Genomic DNA, 24063 nt, shown 5'->3' with positions numbered 1-24063 from the left:
TGGACACTGACAACAAAACTATTCTGCCCTGGTTTTCCTGACACAGGGCCACCATGAGCCTGTAAGAACACCAGAGATCACGTGCAGAAGCATGTTTGAGAGCATGCATGCTGTCCTGACCAGCCAATACCAGCCTGCAATCCCTATGTTTAGGTGGCCTTCTACTCCTTATCCAGCCAATGGACACGTGACCAGCAGATGTCCAGAGTGACAGTAGCTAGCTTTTAGAGATTTAGCATAGCACACATGGTCCAAAATTTTGGTTTTATTTTCCAGTCTAAAATTTTTACAGGTTCACTGTACACATAGTTCATAAAATAAATAAGATTAGCTAAATGGATAGAGAAAAGAGAAAAGGCTCTCTGGTGGTCAGTCAAAAATAGTTAATGAGGACCAAACTGCTAAAGTCATGCTTGAGAGCTACAAAAACAAACAGAAAATTAAAAAAACACATGGAAACTAACTTGTAGTTAGAAGACAATAAATATTCAATAATGACACTAGAAAAAGATACTGGAACTCACTGGCTTGTTATGCATAAATTTGTGTGCCAACAATTCTTTTTAACTTAGGAAGTATTCCATAACATTTCCAGAAACATTCTGGGAAAATACATCTTGCCTCATTTTAGCTGGAAATGGTAACTTGTGGAATTAAAAAATTGAATTTGAAAATATAAGAATTAAGAAAAAAATGAAAAATTTGCTCATAAATGTATTTAAATTTTTATTTACAATAAAATATAGTCATTTTCAATTTTTCATTTAACCATTATCCCGGAAGACTAAACAGGAATTGTAAAGCACACTGTATAGTTAGGGCACACATCAGAGAGCCCTGACAGTGATCTTCAGGGACCAGCACAGAGCCATGAATGACAGGCAGAGGGCACAGACAGCAGTTCTGCCCACTGAAGCTCACTTCAAAATGGTTTCTTTACAGTTTTTTCTGTTTCCTTACAGGAAAGGTCTGACCCAGTGAGAGCCGCCACGTACTGGGCAGCAGCCATGTCCAGTCTGCCGACGGCAGCACAGCTCTTCTGGGAGCTGCAGATTCACTGTGCCTTTAATTATGTGGACTGCTCTGAAATAGGTAGGCTATTTTGTTTTACTGACCACAGCTTAGAAGAAAGCTTTTCAATTTTCTTTTCTGACACGTCTAAACAAGCAGACAAATGAATGTGATTCACAGAAACCACACAGCCCATGTCAGGTGTGAAAGTGTTTTTTTTTTTTTTTTTTTTTTACCTGACAAGTCAAAACTGTGAGACATGCTAAGTGGCCGCATTGCTGAAAAAAGAAAACAAACAATAAAGAGAAAGTAATTCAGCCATTAGGGATCCACAGGGAGACAGGACAGAGAGAAGGGGCAGAGTTCTCACTGGCAGTCCTTGGAGGCTAGCTAGAAGCTAGTGGATACAATTCTGAAATATAATAAAACCACACAAGAGTCTTAATTCCAGTTCCAGACAACAACAATCTGAAGAAGAAAATACCATTTTAAAGAATACACTGAGAATGAAAACAAGATAATGAGAAAAATATGAATCTCATCTCTCAAGAAGTGATAGCATTCCTTTTGTATACAGTGGTCAGTTTTATTCAAAAGTTATGTTCATCAAATAATAAGTATCTTGCAAACGATAATATTTGATTGCCAGGAACTAAGAATTTAAGCATTTCCATCCAATATGCAAGAGTTTTAGATGTCTCAGGAAAGTGAACAGGGATTTTGTGTTGATGAGAATAATTTTTTACCCACCATTCAAAAAAATAAAATACTCAGTTCTACACTAAACTATACCCCAGATTTCCCTTGGTAAGTATAGTAAATCAAATAATACACATTCTCAAACCACTCTTCAAGTCCACTATTGAGCTCTTTTCTGGTACATGAACATAACTTTTGAGTAAACTGACCACAGCATACAAAAGCAATATTATCAATTTTTGGGTAATGAAGTTCATCTCCCCACTCACTCCCCACAAGCTAATTGAACCCAGGTCTTTATGCAGGGTAGACAAGTACTCTATCAACTCAGCTACATTCTTGGCTCCCCTTTTTGTTGTTTTTTGGGTCTGAGTGAAATCCCTAACTGAGGCTTTCATTTTTCAGCTCCATATACCACCGAAAGGACAAGAGTGAAGGATTATAGTAAGATGTTTAGAAAAAAGTACCAGTGACATAGAGGCTGAGGAACAATAAATAACAGTAACTACAGACTTACTAGGAAAAAAAGGAAATGGCCCATACACCAGTAGGGAGTAGGTAAATACATCATTTAGACATCAGCTGGGAGATCATGTCTTAATAAATCATGTTTTGGTTTATGTTTAATGATGAAAGATTTTCAGCCATAATTAATGTTAAACCAAGAGAATGTAGATTTTGTAGTTTATGTCATTATTTAAAAATTTTTAATTTTATTTTTTATGAATTAAAGTGTGTATGGGGGCTGAAGGACAAGCTTGGATATCACCATTAGGATGCTTTTACCGCCTTTAAGACAGCTTTTCAATGGCCTGAATATTCTGGATTAATCCTTCTATTCACTGTGATGATGAGTTGCTCTCACCGTTAATAAAAAGCAGTGGCGCATGCCTTTAATCCCAGCACTCAGGAGGCAGAGGCAGGTGAATCTCTATGAGTTCGAGGCCAGCCTGGTCTACAAGAGCTAGTTCCAGGACAGGCTCCAAAGCTACAGAGAAACCCCGTTTCAGAAAACCAATGAATGAATGAATAAAATTAAAAGCTGATTGGCTGATGGCTATGCTGGGGAGACAAAGGGCAGAGTCAGAGGAGACACCATGAGACACAGTGAGCAAGATGGAAAGTACGTAGATGAGGTAAACGAGCCTTAGGCAGCACACAGATTCACAGAAATGGGTTAATTTCTAAGAGCAAGCTAAAAAAGAAGCTCAAGCTATTGGCCAAGCATTTATACTTAATATTAAGTCTCTGTGTGGTTATTTGGGGAGAAGCCTAAGGAAAAAGAAAAGTCTGCTTACACCTGGAATTTACCAATGAGGCTAGACTGGTTGGCAGTGAACGTCAGGAACCCTCCTTCTCCATCTCCCTCAGCGCAGCAGTTCCAAGCATGCACCGCCATGCTGGACATATGTATATGGCTTCTAGGACCAAACACAAACCCTCCTGCTTGAAGGCAGGTGCTCTCCTGACCTAGTCGTTCCTTACCCCTCACTGTTATTTGCAATGCCCGAGCTCACAGAGGATGCCAGTGGATTTTGAAACTATGGATAATTCTCTTAGTCATTAAGACATTTCTCCCACTATCTGCATTGTTTCTACTTGTAATTACAAGGAGAAAACATAAAAATATCTAGAGAAATTTGCTTTTTCAAGTTAATCCTGCCAATACTATCCTAACCAAACACCCCCAAATACAAGTCTACAGTAAAACCCAACGCAATTTCTTCCTTTCCATTTGAGGTTAAAGACTAGTTTAAACTCAGAATTCTAGAAGCAAGGATCTCGGAATAATCATTTTCTTTCTTTTGAAAAAAGTATTTATTTAATGTGTATATTTGCATACGCCATGTGAGCACGCGTGTGTGTGTGTGTAAGACAATTTGAGGCAGTCCTCCTTCTGTCACGTGGGTCTTACTGAGAACTACTGGGGAATCAAACTTGGATCACCAGGCTTGGTGACAAGAGCCTTAAGTGGCTGAACCATATCATCAGTCTCTGAATAATCACATACTATGACTGCTCAATTCTAAACATTGTGAAACATCAAAGCTCATGATGGAAATATGGCAAACTCAACATAAATTTGTTGTTTAGTTTTACTAAAGCAGAGTCCCCTTCCTCAGAGTTAAATAAAATCTTAAGAAGTGAAATGAAGAAATACAAATGAGAGATGGGTCAGAAGTCCAGAAGCTCCCAACCTGTGGTCTCAGCACACAGGAGGCCCCAGCCTGGTCTGAGTCTGAGGCCTGTCAGAGCTACATAATGAGACTCTGTCTCAGGAAAACAAACAAAAATTCTGGAGCGATGGCATACGCCTATAACATCTGCACCTAAATCAAGACCATCCTTAGCTACAGTAAGTCTGAGGAGTATCTCAACTATATGATGCTGTCTCATAACACAAAACAAACAAAAAGTTCCCAGTAAGAAAAGTCCTGGACTAAAGTGCTTCACTCATGATTCTACCAAACCTTGAGAGATGAAATAATTCCAATCTTTTCCAAACTGTTCTAAGACACAGAAGAGGGAGGAACACTGAAGCTAAAACACAAAGAAAGAAAACAAAACCTCAACAAATCCTATCAAGCCAGTCCAACAGCACATTAAAGGCCATACACTATGACTAAGTGGGATTTATTTCTGGAACACAAGGGTGGTGTCCTGGCTAGTATTTACTACCTTGACACCTAGATTCAAGTTTCTTGATAGAAAGTCAATGTAAGACAAATGTATTATGTGTTGATATAACATGCAAAAAGGAACACAAAAAAACAATACCATTTGTTACATCACTGAAAAATAATAAACTATTTAGGAACATTAATAACAAGGAAAATTGTAAGACACAAAGATGGTCTATGCTCACAGATTGGTAGAATTAATATTGTTAAAATATTCATATACCAACCAGGTAAAAATAGTATACATCTTTAATTCTAGTACTCAGGAGGCAGAGGCAGATCTCTGAGTTCAAGGCCAGACTGGTCTACAGAGTGAGTTTGGGAACAGCTAGGGCTACATGGTAACCCTGTCTCAAAAATCGAAACAAAGAAAATCCATATACACAAAGTCACCTACAGATTCAACTCCATCCCCGCCCCCCCCCCCCAAAAAAATAGTTTCTTTTTCTTCTCTCCCTGTGCTCCCTTCTCTTTGTCCCTTGTCCATCCACTTTCCTTTTAAGGTTAGACACTATATAGCCCAGAATGGCCTCAAATTCATGATCCTTCTACTTTCTGAGAGCTGGGATTATAGATGTGTATTCCTATGAAAAATCTTTTTTTCTTTGCGGCTTCTTTTTTTTGAGGAAGGGTCTCACCACGTAAACCAGGTTGACCTCAAACTCATAAACACCCGTCCACCCCCTCTGCCTCTCCAGTGTTAGCATTAAAGGCTAATTGAGTGGAAAACACTCAATTACGGAGTTATATCTCCAGGCCCCCAAAGAATCTTCATTTAAAAAAAATTATTTTAAAGATTTAATTTTCTATGTATGACTGCTTTGTCTGCATGTAAGTATATACACCACATACATACATGTATGTACCCTCAAAGGTCAGAAGCATTGGGGGTGTGGGGGGGGGGGCTGCACCACATTCCCTAGTTCTGGAGTTACAGAGAGTTCTAAGTTGTCATGTGAATATTGGGATTCTAACCCATGTCCTCTCAAGAGCAAACAGTGCTCTTACCTGCCTATTCATCTCTTCGGCCTTCTACCCCTCCACTGGAATCTTAATAATCATTTTCCCAGAAATAGAAAAAAAACACTCCTGAAATTCTTATGGTGCTATGGTTTGAATGTAACTGTTCCTTTTGGGCTCATGTTTGGTGGGGCGGGGGGGGGGGGGGGGGGCTGGGGAGCCTGCAGGGCACAGGGACTGACTCAGACGTAAAGTCATCAGAGGACATCTGGAAAGCACTTCTCTCTCTGCTTCACACTCCCGACACTCCTGCTGTTGCTGGACTCTTACAGGTGAGAGGCAGCTTACTTTATGGGGGAAAGGAACTTGCTGACTACACAACACATAGGGTTAATGCTTAAAATACTAACAAATGCTAATAACTCAATAATAAAACACTATCTGATGACCCTGACTTAAAAATAAGCAAAGAACCTAAAGAGACAATCCAAAGGTGACACAAATAGTTCACAAACACATGAAAGAATATGCAAACATCAATCATCAATCACTAGGGAAATGAAAATCAAAACTAGACTATCACCTTCTGTGTCAGGATGACTACTGTCAAATAAACAAGCTCCTCAAAGACCCAGCGGTAGTAAGTGAAGCAAGGACGCAGAACCAAGGCATTTCCTGCTGCTGAAGAGGGCACAGAATAGTGCGGCCACTATGGACAGTCTTCTCAGGGGGCAGAAGGCTTGCTGCACAAGCATGAGGCCCTGACTCTGGAAAAGCTGGGACCCCAATGGTGGGAGGGGGTGGAGATGATGGATGGTTCCAGGGGATTGCTGGGCCAGCTAGCTTAGCTTCAACAGTATGCTCCAAACGCAGTGAAAAACTGTCTCAAAACATGGTAGAAGACAGCAGCAAACCCCTTCATGCTGACCTCTGGTCTCTGCATGGCACACACAGGAGCGCCCACACCCACCCACACCCATGATCAGAAGGATTCTGAAAGAAATGAAGTAATACTATGTGTCTGTCATCTACAGCAGTACACATGTCAGTTTAGCAGGGCTTTCTTTCCTCTTTTTAGCACAATCTTATTTAGCTCTTATAGAAAAAATATCCTAGAGGCTACATCTTTTATCCCTCCTTTCTGCTGTGGCAGCACAATGTTCTCATGTTCAACATCAGAGAAGGGAAGAACTGTCATATCAAACGTGAGGGTACATGTTAGTGAGCAACAGCTAGGAGAGGAGGGGCGGGAAGGAAGGGAAGACACAGGAGAAAGAGAACTGTGGGTTACTTTTACATGTATGAGTAGAAACACCATTTTCCTAGCAGTGACGCGTGAGCACAGGAAGTGAGGACTTACCTAGTCTGCTCCGCCTAATTTCTTCTGGTGACACAGGTCGCAGCTTTCTTTCTGATTTAATTTCTTCTAATATTCTTTCATGGAGGCTTCGTGGTCGGGGTGGGGTTGGTTTCAATTTCCTGGCTGATGCCTTGGAAAGGAAGAGCAATGGTCAGAGACTCGATTAGCTGTTCTGACTTTATTCATACAATACAGAATTATGAACTGTATTTCACTGATGTCATGTTGCACAATAAAAGGCTATTCAAGTCATTCAATATCAAGATTTCAAATTTTTAAATTTTCTATGTATGTTAATATATATAAGTCAGTCAACAATTCAAGGGAGTGAGTTTACACCTTCCACTTTGTGACATCCAGGGCAAAGACCCCAGACCATCAGTCTTGGTGGCAGACACCTTTACCTACTGAGCCATCTCCCAACCCCCACTGTCAAGACTTTTAATGCAATAGGAGACTACTAGGTCTCCCAGTGATCTGATCACATGTACTCAGGTAAACTGAAGTAGTCAGATCTGCTAAAGTTATAGTCAGGTCCCCTTTATGCCGCTGTTTTGAAAACTAACTATACTGTTGTCATTTTGAGACTCAAGTCTTATTCTATAGTCCAGACTTGTCTCACACTTGTGGCAACCCCTCATCTCAGCCTCTTGAGTGCTGAGATTATAGGGCAAACCACAACCCCTGTCCACAGAGCCATTAGTAACTCACCACCCTGAAGTACTACTGTCTACAGTCTATTAAGGAGGACACTGAGGCTGAGAGGCAGGTTAACTTGTTTAAAGCTCTATCAAGCTAGACTGTGTTGCTAGTGTGAACTATCCGGTTCTTATGACTCCCCTTCCTTCTGCTTTACCCTTGCTGTTACTTTATGCACATAGGCTTGACATGGTTTGATGGAAGCCGGCTACTCAGCCAGGAGGAAAAGAAGTAAGGAGAAACACAAACAGCATTTCGAACAGCATTCTGAGTCTATGGCTTAGGAAAAGCCTGGCCAACAGACTGTTAACAGAAAAGTGAGGACACATTCACTGTAAAACACCATCAGCATGACAGTGTGGTCTGAGCAGTGTAGCAACATGATCTGAGCTGGAAAACCAACCATGCCAGAAACCGTGTGGTGTGAGTTTTCAGCTGTTACAGCAGGTATTCAGCCAGACCGTGCACTGACTCGGATTGTTATAATTGCATTGAATAACTGAAGGTATGTCACTGTGCTGTAGACTGTGGTTTACAGGTAGGCTTCATACTCTCAAGGGAGAGCTTGGTAGAGAGCTCCTGTCCCTGGGGAGACTGTGCTATGTTACGTACTGGATTTAAAGGAGGTCTTGATCTGATGAAGTCAAGGATGATCTCATGAGCACTCTTTCTTAACCGAGGGGGAATGTCACCATTGACCTAAAAGGAGACAAAAAAATAACATGTCATGTGAATCAAGAACCTATCACTGTATGTTCAGTAACTGAGACTCTGATTTCCCAGATAGCACAGCGGTGACTCTGTCTTTCTTAAGGGGTGGGTTTTTGAGATAAGGTTTTGAACTCATAGGCAGTGTGGAAGGTGACCCTGAACTTCCAAACTTCGTATTTCTACATCCGAAGTGCTGGGGTCACAGATATGTGTCATCAAACATGTCTTTGTTTCCCAGTCTAACTTAAATAAAACAGGCTGAACTACCACCTCAGGCCTGGTTCTTCCCCTGTGACAACTGCTCTGGGATCTACCCAACACCACTCCCTTCCTCCATGTGCACTATACCCAGGTCCCATAGCAGCCCTCAGCAGCAATCGCTACAGAGCACAGTCCAGCATGTGAGTGTCAGTGCCTAGCTTAAGAAGTAGAGCTGTAGGATCGACCACAGGCCTGATACAGCAAGACACTTACTCATGGATTTCCTAGTGTTGAGATTTTTAAAACCACTGATATTACACAACTTAATCTGACATTCTAAGTATAGAATCCTATACTTAGAATTCTAATTCTAAACAGACTAATATGTCCTTCTAAATAATTTTCACATGCTTCTAATAGTCTCTCCACCACAACAAGATGAAAAAATGAACAAAGTTGGCTTGCAAGTTCCAACATCCACACAAACACATCACATGAGCTGCTCTTTTGGTGCTTTTGTTTTTGAGACTGTCTTATGTATCCTAGACTGGCCTCCAATTGATATGTAGCTAAGAATGATATCAAATTCCTAATCCTCCTTCTCCAGCTCCCAAGTGCTGAGATTATGTGTATGTGCTACCACTCCTGGCTTTATCTTCAGCGCCTTAGAGCTACAACCTGGCTCTCAACCCACTGTGCACCAGCAGCCATTCTGAGGACGGAGCTGAGTGGAGACAAAGCAAGCTAGAGTATGTATAAACAAAAAACAAAGAACAGTTATTGAGCCAGCAGATCATTCTCAGTTCATAGAACAATTGCCAAAACAAAACAAGCAGTCCCAACTGAAATAAGAAATGGTTACAGATCAACAAATTATAGATTTCAAGAAAATAGAGAAACTTGATCATATTTTAGGGGCACATAGGTGTAACTCCAATTCCAAGGGATCTGGCACTTTCTTCTGGCCCCTTTTACACCAGGCACACACAGTGCACTTACATACATGCAGCTAAAGTACTCAAATGAATAAAATAAATAGATAAATCTTAAAGAAATAGAAAAAGAAATGTGTAACATGAATTAGTTCAAGAACAAAGGATGTCAATGCAAACAGTAAGCAAGGAAAGAAAGAGCTAGGACAGCAGTATTAACAGCAGATAAGACAGATGCCTTGGAAACAGCTAACAAAAAAGACAAAAGCAGACACCAGATACCGAAAATGTAATAATTATAAGTAATAATAATTACTTGCAGCCAGGTGGTGGTAGCACACACCTTTAATCCCAGCACTTCAGGGGCAGAGACAGAGGCAGACAGTTCTCTGTGAGTTCCAGGCCACCCTGGCCTACAGAGCTAGTTCTAGGACAGCCAGAGATACGCAGTGAAACCCTGTCTCGAAAAACAAAAGACAAAACAAACAAAAAACCCCACAAGTATATATGTACCAAAGTAAAGAATCAAACACTGAAAGTGAGATGAAAATTTCTAGAACAGCTGAAGACTTTAATACTCCATTTACAAAAGTGTACGGAACAGAAGATCAACAACATAAAGGGATTTGAACAACTCTGTAAATTAACTAGAAGTGCTCTCCACTAGTAAAAGAATATCCGCCTCTTTCCCCTCACTTCCTCTGCCTCTCCCTCCCTCCTACTCTTTTCTGAGACTGACTTTCTGCCTGTACCTCATGAGTACAGGGAATCACAAATATATGTTACCACACCTGGCAACTGTAGAATACATATTTTTCTTAAGGGCTCAAGATTTCTCAACCACAGCAAAACTAGGTTAAAAATTTAAAAGATGTGGTATTCCACACTTGTAGCCCCAGCAAACAGGAGGACAGCGAGGGTGCTGCGAGAGTCTCAACAAGAAATGGAGGTGACAGGAGAAGAGGCTCACAAAGGAGAGATTTTAAGGCAGAGCTTACAGGGTTTGCTGAGGAGCTGGATATTCCTTTCCTCACAACTCGGCTTGAGGACCTCACTGTATAGCTATTAATAAAGATGTATAGAACAGGATACATAAAACAACCAGCTTATACCTGACACTGAGGTGATGAGTTTAATGAACTCTGATACATCCACAAGCTAGAACATATGGAATTACTTAGAAGCACTAACGATACGGAAGAAGACTCACAACGTGAAACAAGATATCAGGCTGTAAACTGAAATCAGCCCATTCTGTCTAATAAAATGTAGAAAGAAGACCGAGGATTAAGAGAGGCAGAATGGCACATGCTTGAATCCCTGGCACTCAGGAGGCAGAGGAGAGGCAGGAGGACCACTTTTGGGTCAGTATGGTCTATCACAGGTCAGGCCAGTCAGTGCAAGATAGCAAGACCCTGTATCAAAATAACAAGAATAACAACACACCCACCAGAAAACCCAGGGCAGAGGGATGAATATGAATGCAACTGATGAAGCACCATAACTGTCTTAGGGTTTCTACTGGGACAGATAGCAAGTAGGGGAGGAAAGGGTTTATTCAGCTTACATCACTGAAGGAAGTCTGGACAGAATCCTGGAGGTAGAAGCTGATGGCAGGGGCCATGGAGGGGTACTGCACACTGGCTTGCTCTCCATGGCTTGCTCAGCCTGCTTTCTTTGTTTTTTTTTTTTTTTTTTTTTTTGGTTTTTTGTTTTTTTTCAAGACAAGGTTTCTCTGTAGCTTTTTGGTGCCTGTCCTGGAACTAGCTCTTGTAGACCAGGCTGGCCTCGAACTCACGGAGATCCGCCTGCCTCTGCCTCCCAAGTGCTGGGATTAAAGGCGTGCGCCACCACTGCCTTTCTTATAGAACCCAGAACCACCAGCCCAGGGATGGCACCACCCACCATGGGCTGGGTCCTCCCCATTGATCACTAATTGAGAAAATGCCTTGCAGCCGGATCTCTTAGAGGCATTTTCTTTATTGAGGCTCCTTCCTCTCTGGTGACTCTAGCTTGTATCAAGTTGACACACAAAATCAGCCAGTATAATAATAAAATTTCTCTTTGGTTATGAAGTTATATGTTTATAAGTTTCCTTTATTGAACTTAATGTATCTTCCATGTTTTCTACAATGATCAAATATTCTTTTTTGCTTTTTTCTTTTCTTTCTCTCTTTTTTCTTTTTTTTTTTCAGACAGGGTTTCTCTGTGTAGTCCTGGCTGTCCTGGAACTCACTCTGTAGACCAGGCTGGCCTTGAACATAGAGATCTGCCTGTGTCTGCCTCCTGAGTGCTGGGATTAAAGGTATGTGCCACCACTGCCTGGCAGTGACCAAGTATCCCATGAGAAGAAAGAATACTGATTAGCCCATTTCCAACCAATAACCCACAGGCAACCGTCTGAGTGCTTACCATTACTTTCCTCAAGGTGTATCTTTTGCTCCGAATGTCATCCATGAGCATCTCATAAGGGGTAAGCTGGTATTCAATGGGCAACGGGTTGTACTGCCGCTGTTGGACCTTCTTAAGTTTGACCCCATTTCGCAAATCCCGCATCACCTGTACCCAGAATCGTGCCTGAAAGAACCAAGTATGGATCATTATCAATACATAAATCCACTAGTTTTCTCTGAATGGTTACAGTCAAAGAGAATAAAGGAAAAGCATGGATATAAAACAAGTAAAGGAAACAATTTAGATTTTAGGATACCATTAAATGTGTAGGAAGTCAGCATTAGAAGACAAACGTCCCTTTGGTAGTTTGAATGTAACTGATCCTCATAACCTCATAGGCAGTGGCTTTATTAGGAGGTGTGGCTTTGTTGGAGTGGGTATGACCTTGCTGGAGGAAGTGTGTCACTGTGGGGGTGGGTTTTGAGGTCTCTTACTTAAGCTTCGCTCGGTATAACTTTAACTTCCTGTTGCCTGCAAGATGCAGAACTCTCAGTTATTCCTCCAGCACCACCTCTGCCTGCAAGCTCCCCACCATGATGATGGTGGACTGAACCTCTGAAACTATAAGCGAGCCACCCCAATTAAATGTTTTCCTTTATAAGAGTTGCCGTGGTCATGGAGTCTCTTCACAACCATAAATGTCCATAAAGACAGTCTCCATTACTATTCTGCTTCCTGAAAGCACTGGATTCCCCACACCCTGACGTGGGGTCTGGCCATACGACGGTGTGGTCAGTGGAGAGTGAGAGGACACTAAAGACTTCAGCTTCTGTACCAGCAGCTGCTTTGCCTTCCTAGGTGTGTCTCACCAACAGGAAATAAATAGTGAAGAACTGACATCTTGTGTTTTATAAATATGAAATGCTCAGAATTACAATTTTATATTATCTAGTACACATCCTGTAATCAGTTTTCCTATCTACAAATAATAAGATGCTCTGTCCACCTTCAAGAGTTCTAATAAGATGAAATTTACATCAAATACTTAGTATAACAAATACTAAAATGTGTATTGTTCCTTAACCGCTTTGTTCTCTTGTCTTATCAGCAAAAAGTTAAACAATACAGTATTTAAAATGTAACTTACCACAATTAATGTGTCTTCAATAGCTATCTAAAAATGTTTATTATAAGTCATAAGAATTTTCCACATTCAGGTATACAGTTCACTGATAGAGGAAGTGGTTTGTATGTATGAATTTCTGAATTCTAACTGCAACACCAAACCACTTTCTCTATATAAAATAAATGATTACATTTCTCAAAATCATTTTTCATTTATAATATATTAATACACTTTGTCACTCTCTTCTGAGGCTGCAACTCAGATTATCAGGCTGGGCATCAAGTACCTTTGCCCACTGAGCCTCTGCTGGTCTGCCTCTAAAGATGTTCAGTTCTCCACCCCTTCTTCCTCCTCTCACTCTCATCTTTCTAGATGGTTCACCTGAGCGATACTGGAAGATGAGGTGTAATCTAGCAGAAGGAACTCCCCTTGAAGTTTGTGAAGTTCTGGTCACTGAATGCTTCAGTTTGGATTATTATTTTAATTATTATTTTTCAAAACTTAGTGACTTACTACTGTTATTATTAGGTGTGACGTATATACATGGGTGTGCAACCCCACGGAGCATATGGAAGTCAGAAGACAACTCTGTACAGTCAGCCCTCTCCTTCCACCTTTTCTTCTCTAATTAAAGAATGTACATTTATTTATGTATTTTGTATGAACATGTGTGTATGTATGTGAGCATCTGTGTGCCGTGCCATGCCTGTGGAGGTCAGATGACAACTTCCAGGAGTCAGTTCTCTCCTTCCACTGTGTGGGTTCTGTAGATCAAACAGGCTTGGAGGCAAGTCTTTTATCCACTGAGCCGTAACACCTGCCCCACAGTAGTTTTTGTTTACTTTTGAGTCAGGCTCTCACCATGTAGACTTGGTTGGCCTGAAACGTGCTATGAAGCCCAAGAGCTAGTCTTGAACTCATAGCAATCGACCTGCTTCTGCCCTCTGAGTGCTGGGATTAAAGGCATATGCCACCACACCCAGCTATTGCTAATCTCTACACACACACACACACACACACACACACACACACACACCAAGTCCCCTTCCTACCCCACCATAAACCACATCACAAGCAGTCAAGCTGGTCTAGAATTTGCTAAGTAGTAAAAGATGACTTTGAATTCCATGGAGGTCTGTCTCTATTTCCCAAGCACTGGATTACAGGTGTGTACTACCATTCCTGGTTTTGTTTGCTGGCTTTAGAATATTTGAAGTTACTTGTCTGACTTCAATGAATGAGGAAGACTACAGAAATATTATGTTACAAATACTTTTCATGCCATGTGGTGCACGCCTTTAATTTCAGCTTCAGCACTAGGGAGGCAGAGGCAGGCGGATCTCCAGATCTCCACGAGTTCAAGGCCAGCCTGGTCTACAGAGTGAGTACTACGATAGCCAGAGCTACAAAGAGAAACCCTGTCTTGAAAAAACAAACAAAAAAAAACCCTCATTAATAGCAAATGTATAGTATATCTCTTACATACTGCCACAGTATTCTTTTTTTTTTTACCTAATGTATTTATTTATTTATTTATTTTATTTTTTTGTTTTTCGAGACAGGGTTTCTCTGTGGCTTTGGAGCCTGTCCTGGAACTAGCTCTGTAGACCAGGCTGGTCTCGAACTCACAGAGATCTGCCTGCCTCTGCCTCCCGAGTGCTGGGATTAAAGGCGTGCACCACCATCGCCCGGCCTGCCACAGTATTCTATACAAAAGAAAACAGACGATCAATATTACTCTAAAATGATAGACTAGCTTTTTTTTAAAGATGGGGTTTCCCTGTGTAGCTCTGGCTGTCCTGGACTCACAGAGATTCACCTGCATTTGCTCCTCAGTGCTGGGAACACCACCACGTCTGCTAAAACTAGCTTTTAAGACAATGTGTGGGGTAGAGAAAAGGCACAGCAGTTAGGAGTGTACACTGTTCTGAGTTTAGGTCCTAGCACCTGTATCAGCTGGCCCACGCCTTTAATCCCAGCACTCGGGAGGTAGAAGCAGGTGGATCTCTGTGAGTTTAAAGCCAGCCTGGTCTACAATAGCAAGTTCCAGGACAGGCTCCAAAGTTACACAGAAACGCTGTCTCGAAAAATCAAAACAAAACAAAATTAAAAAAAAAAAAAGGACTATGGCAAACAAAAACTAATATGGTCAAGGGAACTTATTGAAGTTCTCAAATCTGCATCTATTTTAAAAGCTCTTTCACTTAATAATAGCATTTCTATCCCTTTAAAAAAGATTTTAATTTTATTTATGTGTGTGTGAACCTGAGTAAGTTTAAGTGCACTGTGTGTATAGGAGCTCTCAAAGCCACACAACATCTGATCTGGAACTGGAGTTGGCTGTGAGCTGCCCAGCTATGCTGGGAACTGAACTGTCCTCTGAAAAGCAGTAACTGATTTCAACTGCTGACCCATCTCTCCAGCCCCTGACTCACTACCTTTAATCTCAAAAGTCAGAATCCTAATGTGTGCCTCCCTTGATATCTGGAAATGCTTTACTTAGCACTTCCAGACATCTACTGTCCTGTGCCCAAGACCTAAGCGCAGGGACTCAGTACCAACAGGACTTAGCAGGGTGCCTGAAAAGGAGTGGATAGTCAAGTGTGTCATCTGGAAACACCATAATCACCTGTTCTAGAAAGTATCTCCTAAGTCCAGATTGTGTTATGAAAGGCAGAGACTCCATAGGTCTGCATCCATAGGTCTCTCACCCAGTAAACGTTCACTGGATAAAAACTGCATCGCACTGCTAGTCTCACATCCTGACACAGAGCTTCTGTTTTGAGTACAAAAGTGTTATTTATGGTATTTGTAATTATAAATATTAATAACAGTATTTCCAGACACAATGGGACAGCTCTTTCAAAATTTAATGAAAATATTTATTCACTTTTAAAATCAAGCATTCAGGGGCTGGAGAGATGGCTCAGAGGTTAAGAGCATTGCCTGCTCTACCAAAGGTCCTGAGTTCAGTTCCCAGCAACCACATGGTGGCTCACAACCATCTGTAATGGGGTCTGGTGCCCTCTTCTGGCCAGCAGGCATACACACAGACAGAATATTGTATACATAATAAATAAATAAATATTTAACAAAAAAAATAAAATCAAGCATTCAAATTTATGTACTAATTTATAATTCAGTCCTTAATAACCAGCACTTAAAAAAAAAACCAGTATTTTTCAAAGCTAAACTGACCAGAAAGCATACCCAATTTCCTTACCCAGTCTGCATTTTTCAGGTCCTCCAGATCTGTGCTAGATTCATCAGTCTTTTCCATTTCTTGAATCTTCTTAAGATTCTAGCGGTTAAAATAAAATTTAAAAAATCAATCATAAAAATTATATTAAGCTTTCTTATAAGCAAATTACAACTCTAAAAGTTCTCTTCAGAGAAAATGTAGACAGACGTATCAATGAAGAAGACAGTTCATTAAATCTCAAGGATAATTATTTCCTTTTTTTCTTTAATTTAATTTTTTTTTTTAACTTACACTCTCTTCTTGACTACTAAAACTCTTCCTAAAAACAGCTCTGCATTTTACCAGCTAGGGAAGCAGTCTCCAGCCTGGCCATTCCACACTGCCTCTCTTCCACTGCCCACTCCTTTTCTGCAGACATCAGTTCAACTGAAACTACTAGTTCTTCACACAGAACTTCCTTTCTTCCCTTTTATTACAAAACCTCTTTTCATCTATGGGCTCTTAGCTTCACGTTAGGTTCACACCTGTCTGCGGCTCCCCCTAGGCTTCCTGAGGCAGAGTTAAGAACTTTGGAACTAGCCGGGCGGTGGTGGCGCACGCCTTTAATCCCAGCACTTGGGAGGCAGAGGCAGGCGGACCCCTGTGAGTTCGAGACCAGCCTGGTCTACAAGAGCTAGTTCCAGGACAGTCTCCAAAACCACAGAGAAACCCTGTCTCGAAAAACCAAAAAAAAAAAACCAAAAAAAAAAAAAAAAAAAAAAAAAAAGAACTTTGGAACTTTGGGATGCTTGGCATGCATTTGTGATGGTTAATCTTGATTGTCAGCTTGATAGGATTTAGAATCACCATGGAAATAAATCTCTGGATGTGTCTTAGAGTGATTTTTAAAAATTGGGTTAATTGAGGTGGAAAGACCCAATTTAAATGTGGATGATACCATTCTACACGCTGGTGATGGAAACTGAATAAAAGCGAGAGAAGCAGCATTCCCATCGCTGCTTCCTGGGGATGACACGTAAACAGCTCTGCCTCATGCTCCTGCTGCCGTGCCTCCCTGCCGGCCAACACACACCACACACCCTTAAACGCTGAGTAGAAACAGTCTCTCTCTCTATTTATTTATTTTTTTTGGTCAGGTATTTTGCCCAGTGACAAGAAAAGCAACTAATACAATATTTATCAAGTAATTTATTTATAAACTTCAATTGATAAAAATGCCTTTTAAATAGCATCAACTCAACACTGGCAACTTGTAAGAGAATACTGATTAATAAAACATATATATAGGAGAGTGAGATGGCTCCATAGATTAAGGCACCTGCCACCAAGCCCAATGACCTGAGTTAGATTTCTAGGACCCACAGGATCCTAGAAAGAGAGAACTTACTTTTGCAAGTTGTCCTCAGACCTCCGCACAAATGAAATGCACATATATGTGTGCATGCATGCACAGGCACATGCACACACAGTCACACACACAAATAAATGCAATAAAAATTTTGAAAAGCATTATTTACAAATTAATTATAAACACACTGTATTCCATACCTGCTAACAGCAAAATTCAACTTTAATAAATGTTATTATTTGCCTGTTTGCCAACAGACTGAATTTAAATGTACTATATGAAATCTAGCTTGTTCTACATGACATTATAAACAAAACATTTTTAGCTTCCTAACATTTCATACTATCCATGTGCAAAACAAAGATAACACCACCAGCTTTTTTAAAATACTCAATAAAGAAACATTAATGCAGGAAAAAAGATGACTCTGAACACTGGAAATGTGATACAAATAATGCATTCTTTCTTCTATTTTAGGGGAAAACAGAAGAAAAAAACAACTTATTTCTAGTTACTTCAGAATGTGCTTACACAATCTTCTTTAAAAGTCAGGAGTCCTCTACCATATATTGTATGGTATAATGAAATGTGATTTTTTTTTTATATTTAGGAAGTATAGGGAATTATGCTTAGGTCTCTTTTCTGTGCCCAGTAGTGTGTCAATAATTTAATGTGTCACTTCCTTTAATACTTACTTACAGTAGAGGAGTGGGTAGTGATACTTCCATTTCATAGGTGAACAGAAGACCCAGATTGGGTAACTTTGACAAAGCCACAATCCTGAAGAATGGCATGTGTCTTATTTCAGCATCTCAGAAGGACTCCTGACTATTTTTAAAAAGCTGGTGGTGTTATTCTATAAATAAATTAAGACACCTTATATCATATATTAGTGGTTAAATTTCTTTCTTTCTTTCTTTCTTTCTTTTTTTTTTTTTTGTTTTTTTTTTTTTTTGTTTTTCGAGACAGGGTTTCTCTGTGGCTTTGGAGCCTGTCCTGGAACTAGCTCTGTTTACCAGGTTGGTACAACTTAAATGATAGACAATGAGGAACCCTGGTTTTGTAATAATAAGTAGAACTTGACCCTTATCAGTCCCAGTTCCTCTATAAAGTGGATTAGGGTAGATTTTGGTTGTCTTATCACTGAATGCTTCTCACTTACTAGCTGTCATGATTATTGTTCTAGGCCTCTACTCTGGGCCGTACCAGTAGACAAACACCTTAGGAAAGATCCAGGTTTCAGATAAGTGTAAAGATCTAGAGCTCAGCACAGAAAAACTCATCTGTAGGCTTGAGAAATTGCTTCTCTGAAAAGGCTACAAATGCAGAAATTGAGTATTTTGTTAAAAGGAACATTCACGAATACTTAAGAATACTAATAACACACAAGGAAAAAGAATAAAATTTACGATCTAACTGGTCTTTGCAAAAAAATGTCATGACCTTACATCAAAATCTGAACAGGAATTATTATTACAAAACCAGGGTTCCTCATTGTCATTTAAGATGTACCAACCTGGTAAACAGTATTTATAACATTCAATATTCAAAATCCCTGCGGGTTTTTTTTTTTTTGTGCTAGAAGTTAGATATTTAAAAAAAAAAAAACCTCTGATGATTCAAAACTATAGTCTGAAGTGCACACTCTCCATGAAGTATGAAGTATCAGAATCACAGCTGAGTGGTGAGGAACCACACACAGGCAGAAACACTTACTGGGTTTCCCAGATGTTATTGAAGGTCTACGCAAAAAGGATTTAATGCCTGAGAGTATATACTATTCTATTGATTGAAAGAGTCTTCCGGGTTCTTAAATTACAATGGTAGAAGAAAATGGGTTGAGGAGAAGAACTGCTTCTGGGCAGCCTGGGACCACAGCTTCCAGACTAAGAGTCTAGGGAAACAGCACTGACCAGCCCACAGAGCTGGAAGGAGCCCAATTCCTGCTGTTCCAGGCCATTCCAGATTTGCAGCACTGCTCTGAGGGCTCCCTCTGTGTCCAATGCTCACCTCTGATAGATCTTTCTCAGTGGGCCACCCTGACCACACCCTAAGCCCAGCCCCTCACCTCTAGCACTTAACCTAATCTACACTGTTTCCAAAGAGCACCCTGACCTTAAAAGTCTCTAGGATAGACTGGGGTTTGTATTCTGTTCACCTCCTATAATAAGAGCAGCATTTTTAAAGGTTTATTTTATTCAGTACTAGGATTCTCAAATATGTAGAACAGTGCTTTGTACAAGGCTGGCACGTAGTAATTATTCTATAAATAAAGACACTTTATATCATATATTAGTGGTTAAATTGCTTTCTTTCTTTCTTTTTTATTTATTTTTATTTTTTTTATTTTTTATTTTATTTTTTTTTTGGTTTTTCAAGACAGGGTTTCTCTGTGGCTTTGGAGCCTGTCCTGGAACTAGCTCTGTAGACCAGGCTGGTCTCGAACTCACAGAGATCCGCCTGCCTCTGCCTCCCGAGTGCTGGGGTTAACGGCGTGCGCCACCATAGCCCAGCAGTGTTTAAATTTCTTTACAGTCTTAAATAAGTCAACTTTAACCAGAGCAAATTCAATCTGAGAAAAGAATTATTCAGAGGAAATCTCCAGCCTTGAAATTCAAATTCCTAAGGGAGAGTTAGGGGTAGAGATATATGTGCCTGTTCAGGAAAATATTTAACTTGAGTTCATACTATGTACAAGTGTTACATCCAGCCAAATAGATAACAAATAATTAAAAAGAAATTTATTTCTAAGACCTGTAGAAGAATGAAGTAATTATGTCAGCAGCACATGAGGCCAGCTGGCTCAAGGGCAAACTTGCATGTGACTGCACCTTCACAGTGTCTTTTCCTTTGTTTCAGCTAAAGACTTACTGAAAAAAGGTAAGTGTGCCCATAAGAGTTCCTGTCTAGAAGTGTTATGGTCACCACTTACTTTAACTTGATATGTATGTGCCTCATGACTCTGAACTGCACAAGCCCAGGGATGTATCCACCATGTTCCCTTCTTAAACGTAGTAGGCCTGCAACTGTGCTCACCCCAGTGATTTTGTATGTAAGTATATGCAGGCTTCCTTTGTCTGAAAGGCACTCGCTGCTTCTGGAACAACTTCAGTACTCTCCTGGCCAGTTGCAGGTAATAAACCTCCCTCTATTCTTTGACCTTCTAGTTGTGCTTATTGACTTTGCAGTCTCCAAGGAAAGAACCCATAGTTTGGTTATAATTACAATACTTATCATGTCAGCAAGATTCAACCACCATCAAAATGGACTGGCTTGACATCTCAGTGCTTTAGAAAAATCACCAGGTATTGGTGGTCTGATGTTCTAACCAATACCCCTTTGCTCACACATAACTGAGAGTTCAGTATGGGGCTGCTCTCAGGTCCAATAGGAACCAAGTTTTTTTCTATCATGTTCTTCTTGTCATTTAAAGGCTCCCACAGCAAGCACTACAGTTTAATTATAAACTAAAACGTAACAAAATTCAGGAGGTGGAGCAGAGCAAAATGATGGATTATATAGATGCAGTGGAGGCCTAGCAACTGAAAGTCATGATTTAATATGCTCACATAATTCCAGAAATATCAACTTCTATGACTTTTAGTCATATGGTGGAATGGCATGAGAAGCAATAATTAGATATATTTACTCTAAACTCTATTGCTGGAAAGTCTGCCATGGCTCAATCTCTACCCTCTCTCTGACTAAATATAGGTCTTTACACTCCTTGTCTTTACTTCATTGGGATCAAATTCGCACCTCCCTACTATTAAGAAAAAAAAAATCTGTTTTCTATAATATTAAAGGTAACTTAAATGAATGGCCAAAGAACATCCTTTGTCTTAACTTTCCTGAAAAGCAGCAAACATGGTTGTCAGATACGAGCTGTGTGACTTCTCATGCCTTAGCTAACTGCTCTGATCCTCAATTGATTTTGTCATTTGTAGAAGGGGCACAATAAGAACTCTTACATTTTAGTTAGGTGGTAATGGTGCATGCTTTTAATCACAGCACTCTAGAGACAGAAGAGGCAGATCTCTTTAAGTTCAAGGCCAGTCTGGTCTACAGAGCAAGTTCCAGGGCATCCAGAGCTACAGAGAGAAATCCATCGCCAAAAAACAAATAAATAAAAAAACCAAAACAAAACAAAAACAACTCTTAGATTTTGATAAAGGATGCAGCCGGCTCATATGCAGAGACTAAGCCATGTGGGCAGAATGGATGTGTGAGCCGAGGAGTGCAAGCAAGGGGCTACTTATGAATTCATATTTCACCTCCAGGACGCTTTACTCTTAGAAGATTTGTTTCAGATGACACCTCTTTCTAATCTCTTCATGAAGCTAAAATCCTGACTCAGAACAAATCAATAAAATTGTCGAAAGTCCATAAATAGTACAATTGTACATACAGGCCTGATCTAATGTGCGGCTCAAAAATGTCTAGTTTTCCAGTTAACAAAAAAGAAGTTGAATTATTTGAAAGTAAACTACAAATCTGTCCTATTTCAGAGATGAGCTTCTGTCCTCTTGTTGATGTTGTTTTAGCTTCTGAATGAATTTTTCTTGCATAAATGTAATGACAGATGCTGGCCTATGCTTAGAATGTGGTGAGAAAGCTCTAATTGGGAGCACACAGTTGCCAATTAACTCTTCCCTTTCTGGTGAAACCATTCTCAGCTAACAATTAAAATATCTCCATGCCAACATATTGGTTATTGGCATCTTCAAAAACAAATAAATAAAATGTACTCTGTAAATCACATACACACCAAATGCTCTGAGTATAATTCATTTCAATAGCTTCAATGCCAGCTCTTACACAAATGCCTTTTGATTTTAAAGATCACCATTTTTCTCAGCTTGGTAACCATTTCAACCCAGGTGTCATTTTCTCTGTACATGAGGACTTGGAAGAAATCTTTCATCTTCTTTTGTGCAAAAGCTTCTTGTGAAACACTATTAAAGCAGGACAGTAGTGGTAAGAACAAGGATAATCTGGACAGAAATTATTTAAATGTCGCTGGCTCAGTGAGCATTCTCGTGTACACCGACATTTACAACAAAAGAAAAAAAACACAAGCAGCAACAAGGACTTTGAAGGTTACAAATGATGAATGAACTAATTAAAATGAACAAATGGCTACCATTCACACAGACATCTGGTTGTGATTCTCTGTCCAAAAGTGATATGTTCACCATGTGGAGGGAAATAAACCCACTTTAGGAATGGGAGTATATTTCCAGCTAACTTAAATGCCACAGTTGTATTGCTAGATGTGTAGAGAACAGGCAAGGAGAGAGAGAAAGCTGATAAAATGTTCTTCAGTATGAGACAGGGGTCTGTGGCTTTGTTTCTCTGATTCTCACAAGCAAGCATCTTGTGTGAGCTGACGTGGAGTCTGCACTAGGACACAGGTGGAGGTGCCTGTTTGCTTGACAAGAGAATGGGACTGGAAACATTTACACAGGTCTTCTGAAAAACCAACTTTCACATTTTAGTTGTAGTTATAGTATCAAAAATGATTTCATAACAACTGAGCCAATTCCAAAATTGCTCTCCCAGAGCATTTAATATATGCATATGTAAATTCTATTTTAAGAAAGATATTTTAGTCAAAGTCATCTTCAAGATAAACTGAGATCAAAGATTTCATCATGGAAGTCTTTTACTTCCATGGAATTTCTAAAACAGGACTAAGTCAATCAGTGTATATAAATCACTGAGTAAAGCTTCTCAGTGATAACAGATCACAGCGTGTAAGATGCGGATAGAATGCTCGGAAAAATCTATAAGGAGCCATTCTTATTTTCAATTTAGTTCCTCACCCTGGAACTTCATTGCGTGGTGAACTATTAGTAACTAAACACTAACTGGCACCTGGCAGTTATCTTTCCATCTTACTGCGTTTTGTTAAGCATAGGACAACATCAAGCCATCTGGAAGAACTCGATGACAAGTTTTTGCAATGTCATATGTGAGAATAGTTTCAACATCTGAAGTCAGAGACAGAGGGAAGAAGAGAGAAAGTGAAAGTGTATAGGGGTGTATCTAACACGGGTTAACTTATTTAAGCAGTCATATGACTAATAAATGGTAGAAAATTACTCAACAACAGTGAAGGAACGTTTTAAAAATTAATAATTAGCCAGGCATGGTAGGGAAGCATAGGAAGGGGAATCTCGGTGAATTCAAGCTTAGTCTAGCCTACACAAGCAAGTTCCAGGACAGCTAGGGCTATACAGTGAGATACTGTCTCAAAACAAGAAGAAAATAGAAATTGATTATTATAAAGCAATGGGCTTCATTATGATATTTTTATACAAGCCCCCAGGGTCTTGCTTTGTAGCTTCTGGCTGGCCTAATACTAGCAATGTAGGCCAGGTAGGCTGTGAACCTGCAACAATGCCTGGCTTCCTTTTACTTTCATGTCCTCTCTCTTTCCATTCTAAATTCTACATATGAGAGGACATATGTGATACTTCTCTCTGTGAAACAGAATTATTTTACCATACTAATAAGCTCCTGATAATGTTTTCCTGCAAATGACATAATTTCTTTCTTCTTCTTAAATGTGTCTACAAACCCACATGTGGAAGCCAGAGGACAACCTCAGCTGTCACCTTCAGGAATGATGTCTACCTCATGAGACAGGGTCTTCTTTGGCCTGACGCTCACCAGTTAGACTAGGCTGGCTGGCCGGTAAGTTCCAGGAATCCTCCTATTTCTGCCTCCCCGTCAC

General features: G+C 40.1%; 1 protein-coding gene across 2 annotated transcripts in view; it reads right to left on the bottom strand.

Annotated features, from left to right (window-relative positions):
- Positions 1–24063, bottom strand: part of Spire1 (spire type actin nucleation factor 1) — a 116694-nt gene that overhangs the window by 24208 nt on the left and 68423 nt on the right. The window contains exons 5-9 of one of the 2 annotated variants that reach the window (XM_041639210.1): positions 15998–16075; positions 11667–11831; positions 8023–8109; positions 6712–6841; positions 1248–1289 (exon numbers count right to left, since the gene is read on the bottom strand). In XM_041639210.1, coding sequence (XP_041495144.1) covers positions 1248–1289; positions 6712–6841; positions 8023–8109; positions 11667–11831; positions 15998–16075 — 502 coding nt within the window. The remainder of the gene's footprint in view (positions 1–1247; positions 1290–6711; positions 6842–8022; positions 8110–11666; positions 11832–15997; positions 16076–24063) is intronic. The other variant, XM_041639211.1, reaches the window with a different exon arrangement.

Source organism: Microtus oregoni, unplaced genomic scaffold (assembly GCF_018167655.1).
Source record: "Microtus oregoni isolate MIOR12 unplaced genomic scaffold, Mior012 000057F_ref0000458, whole genome shotgun sequence".
Classification (NCBI taxonomy): Eukaryota; Metazoa; Chordata; class Mammalia; order Rodentia; family Cricetidae; genus Microtus; species Microtus oregoni.
Note: the sequence above shows the minus strand (reverse complement) of the source record. Positions and strands in the feature narration are given on the sequence as shown.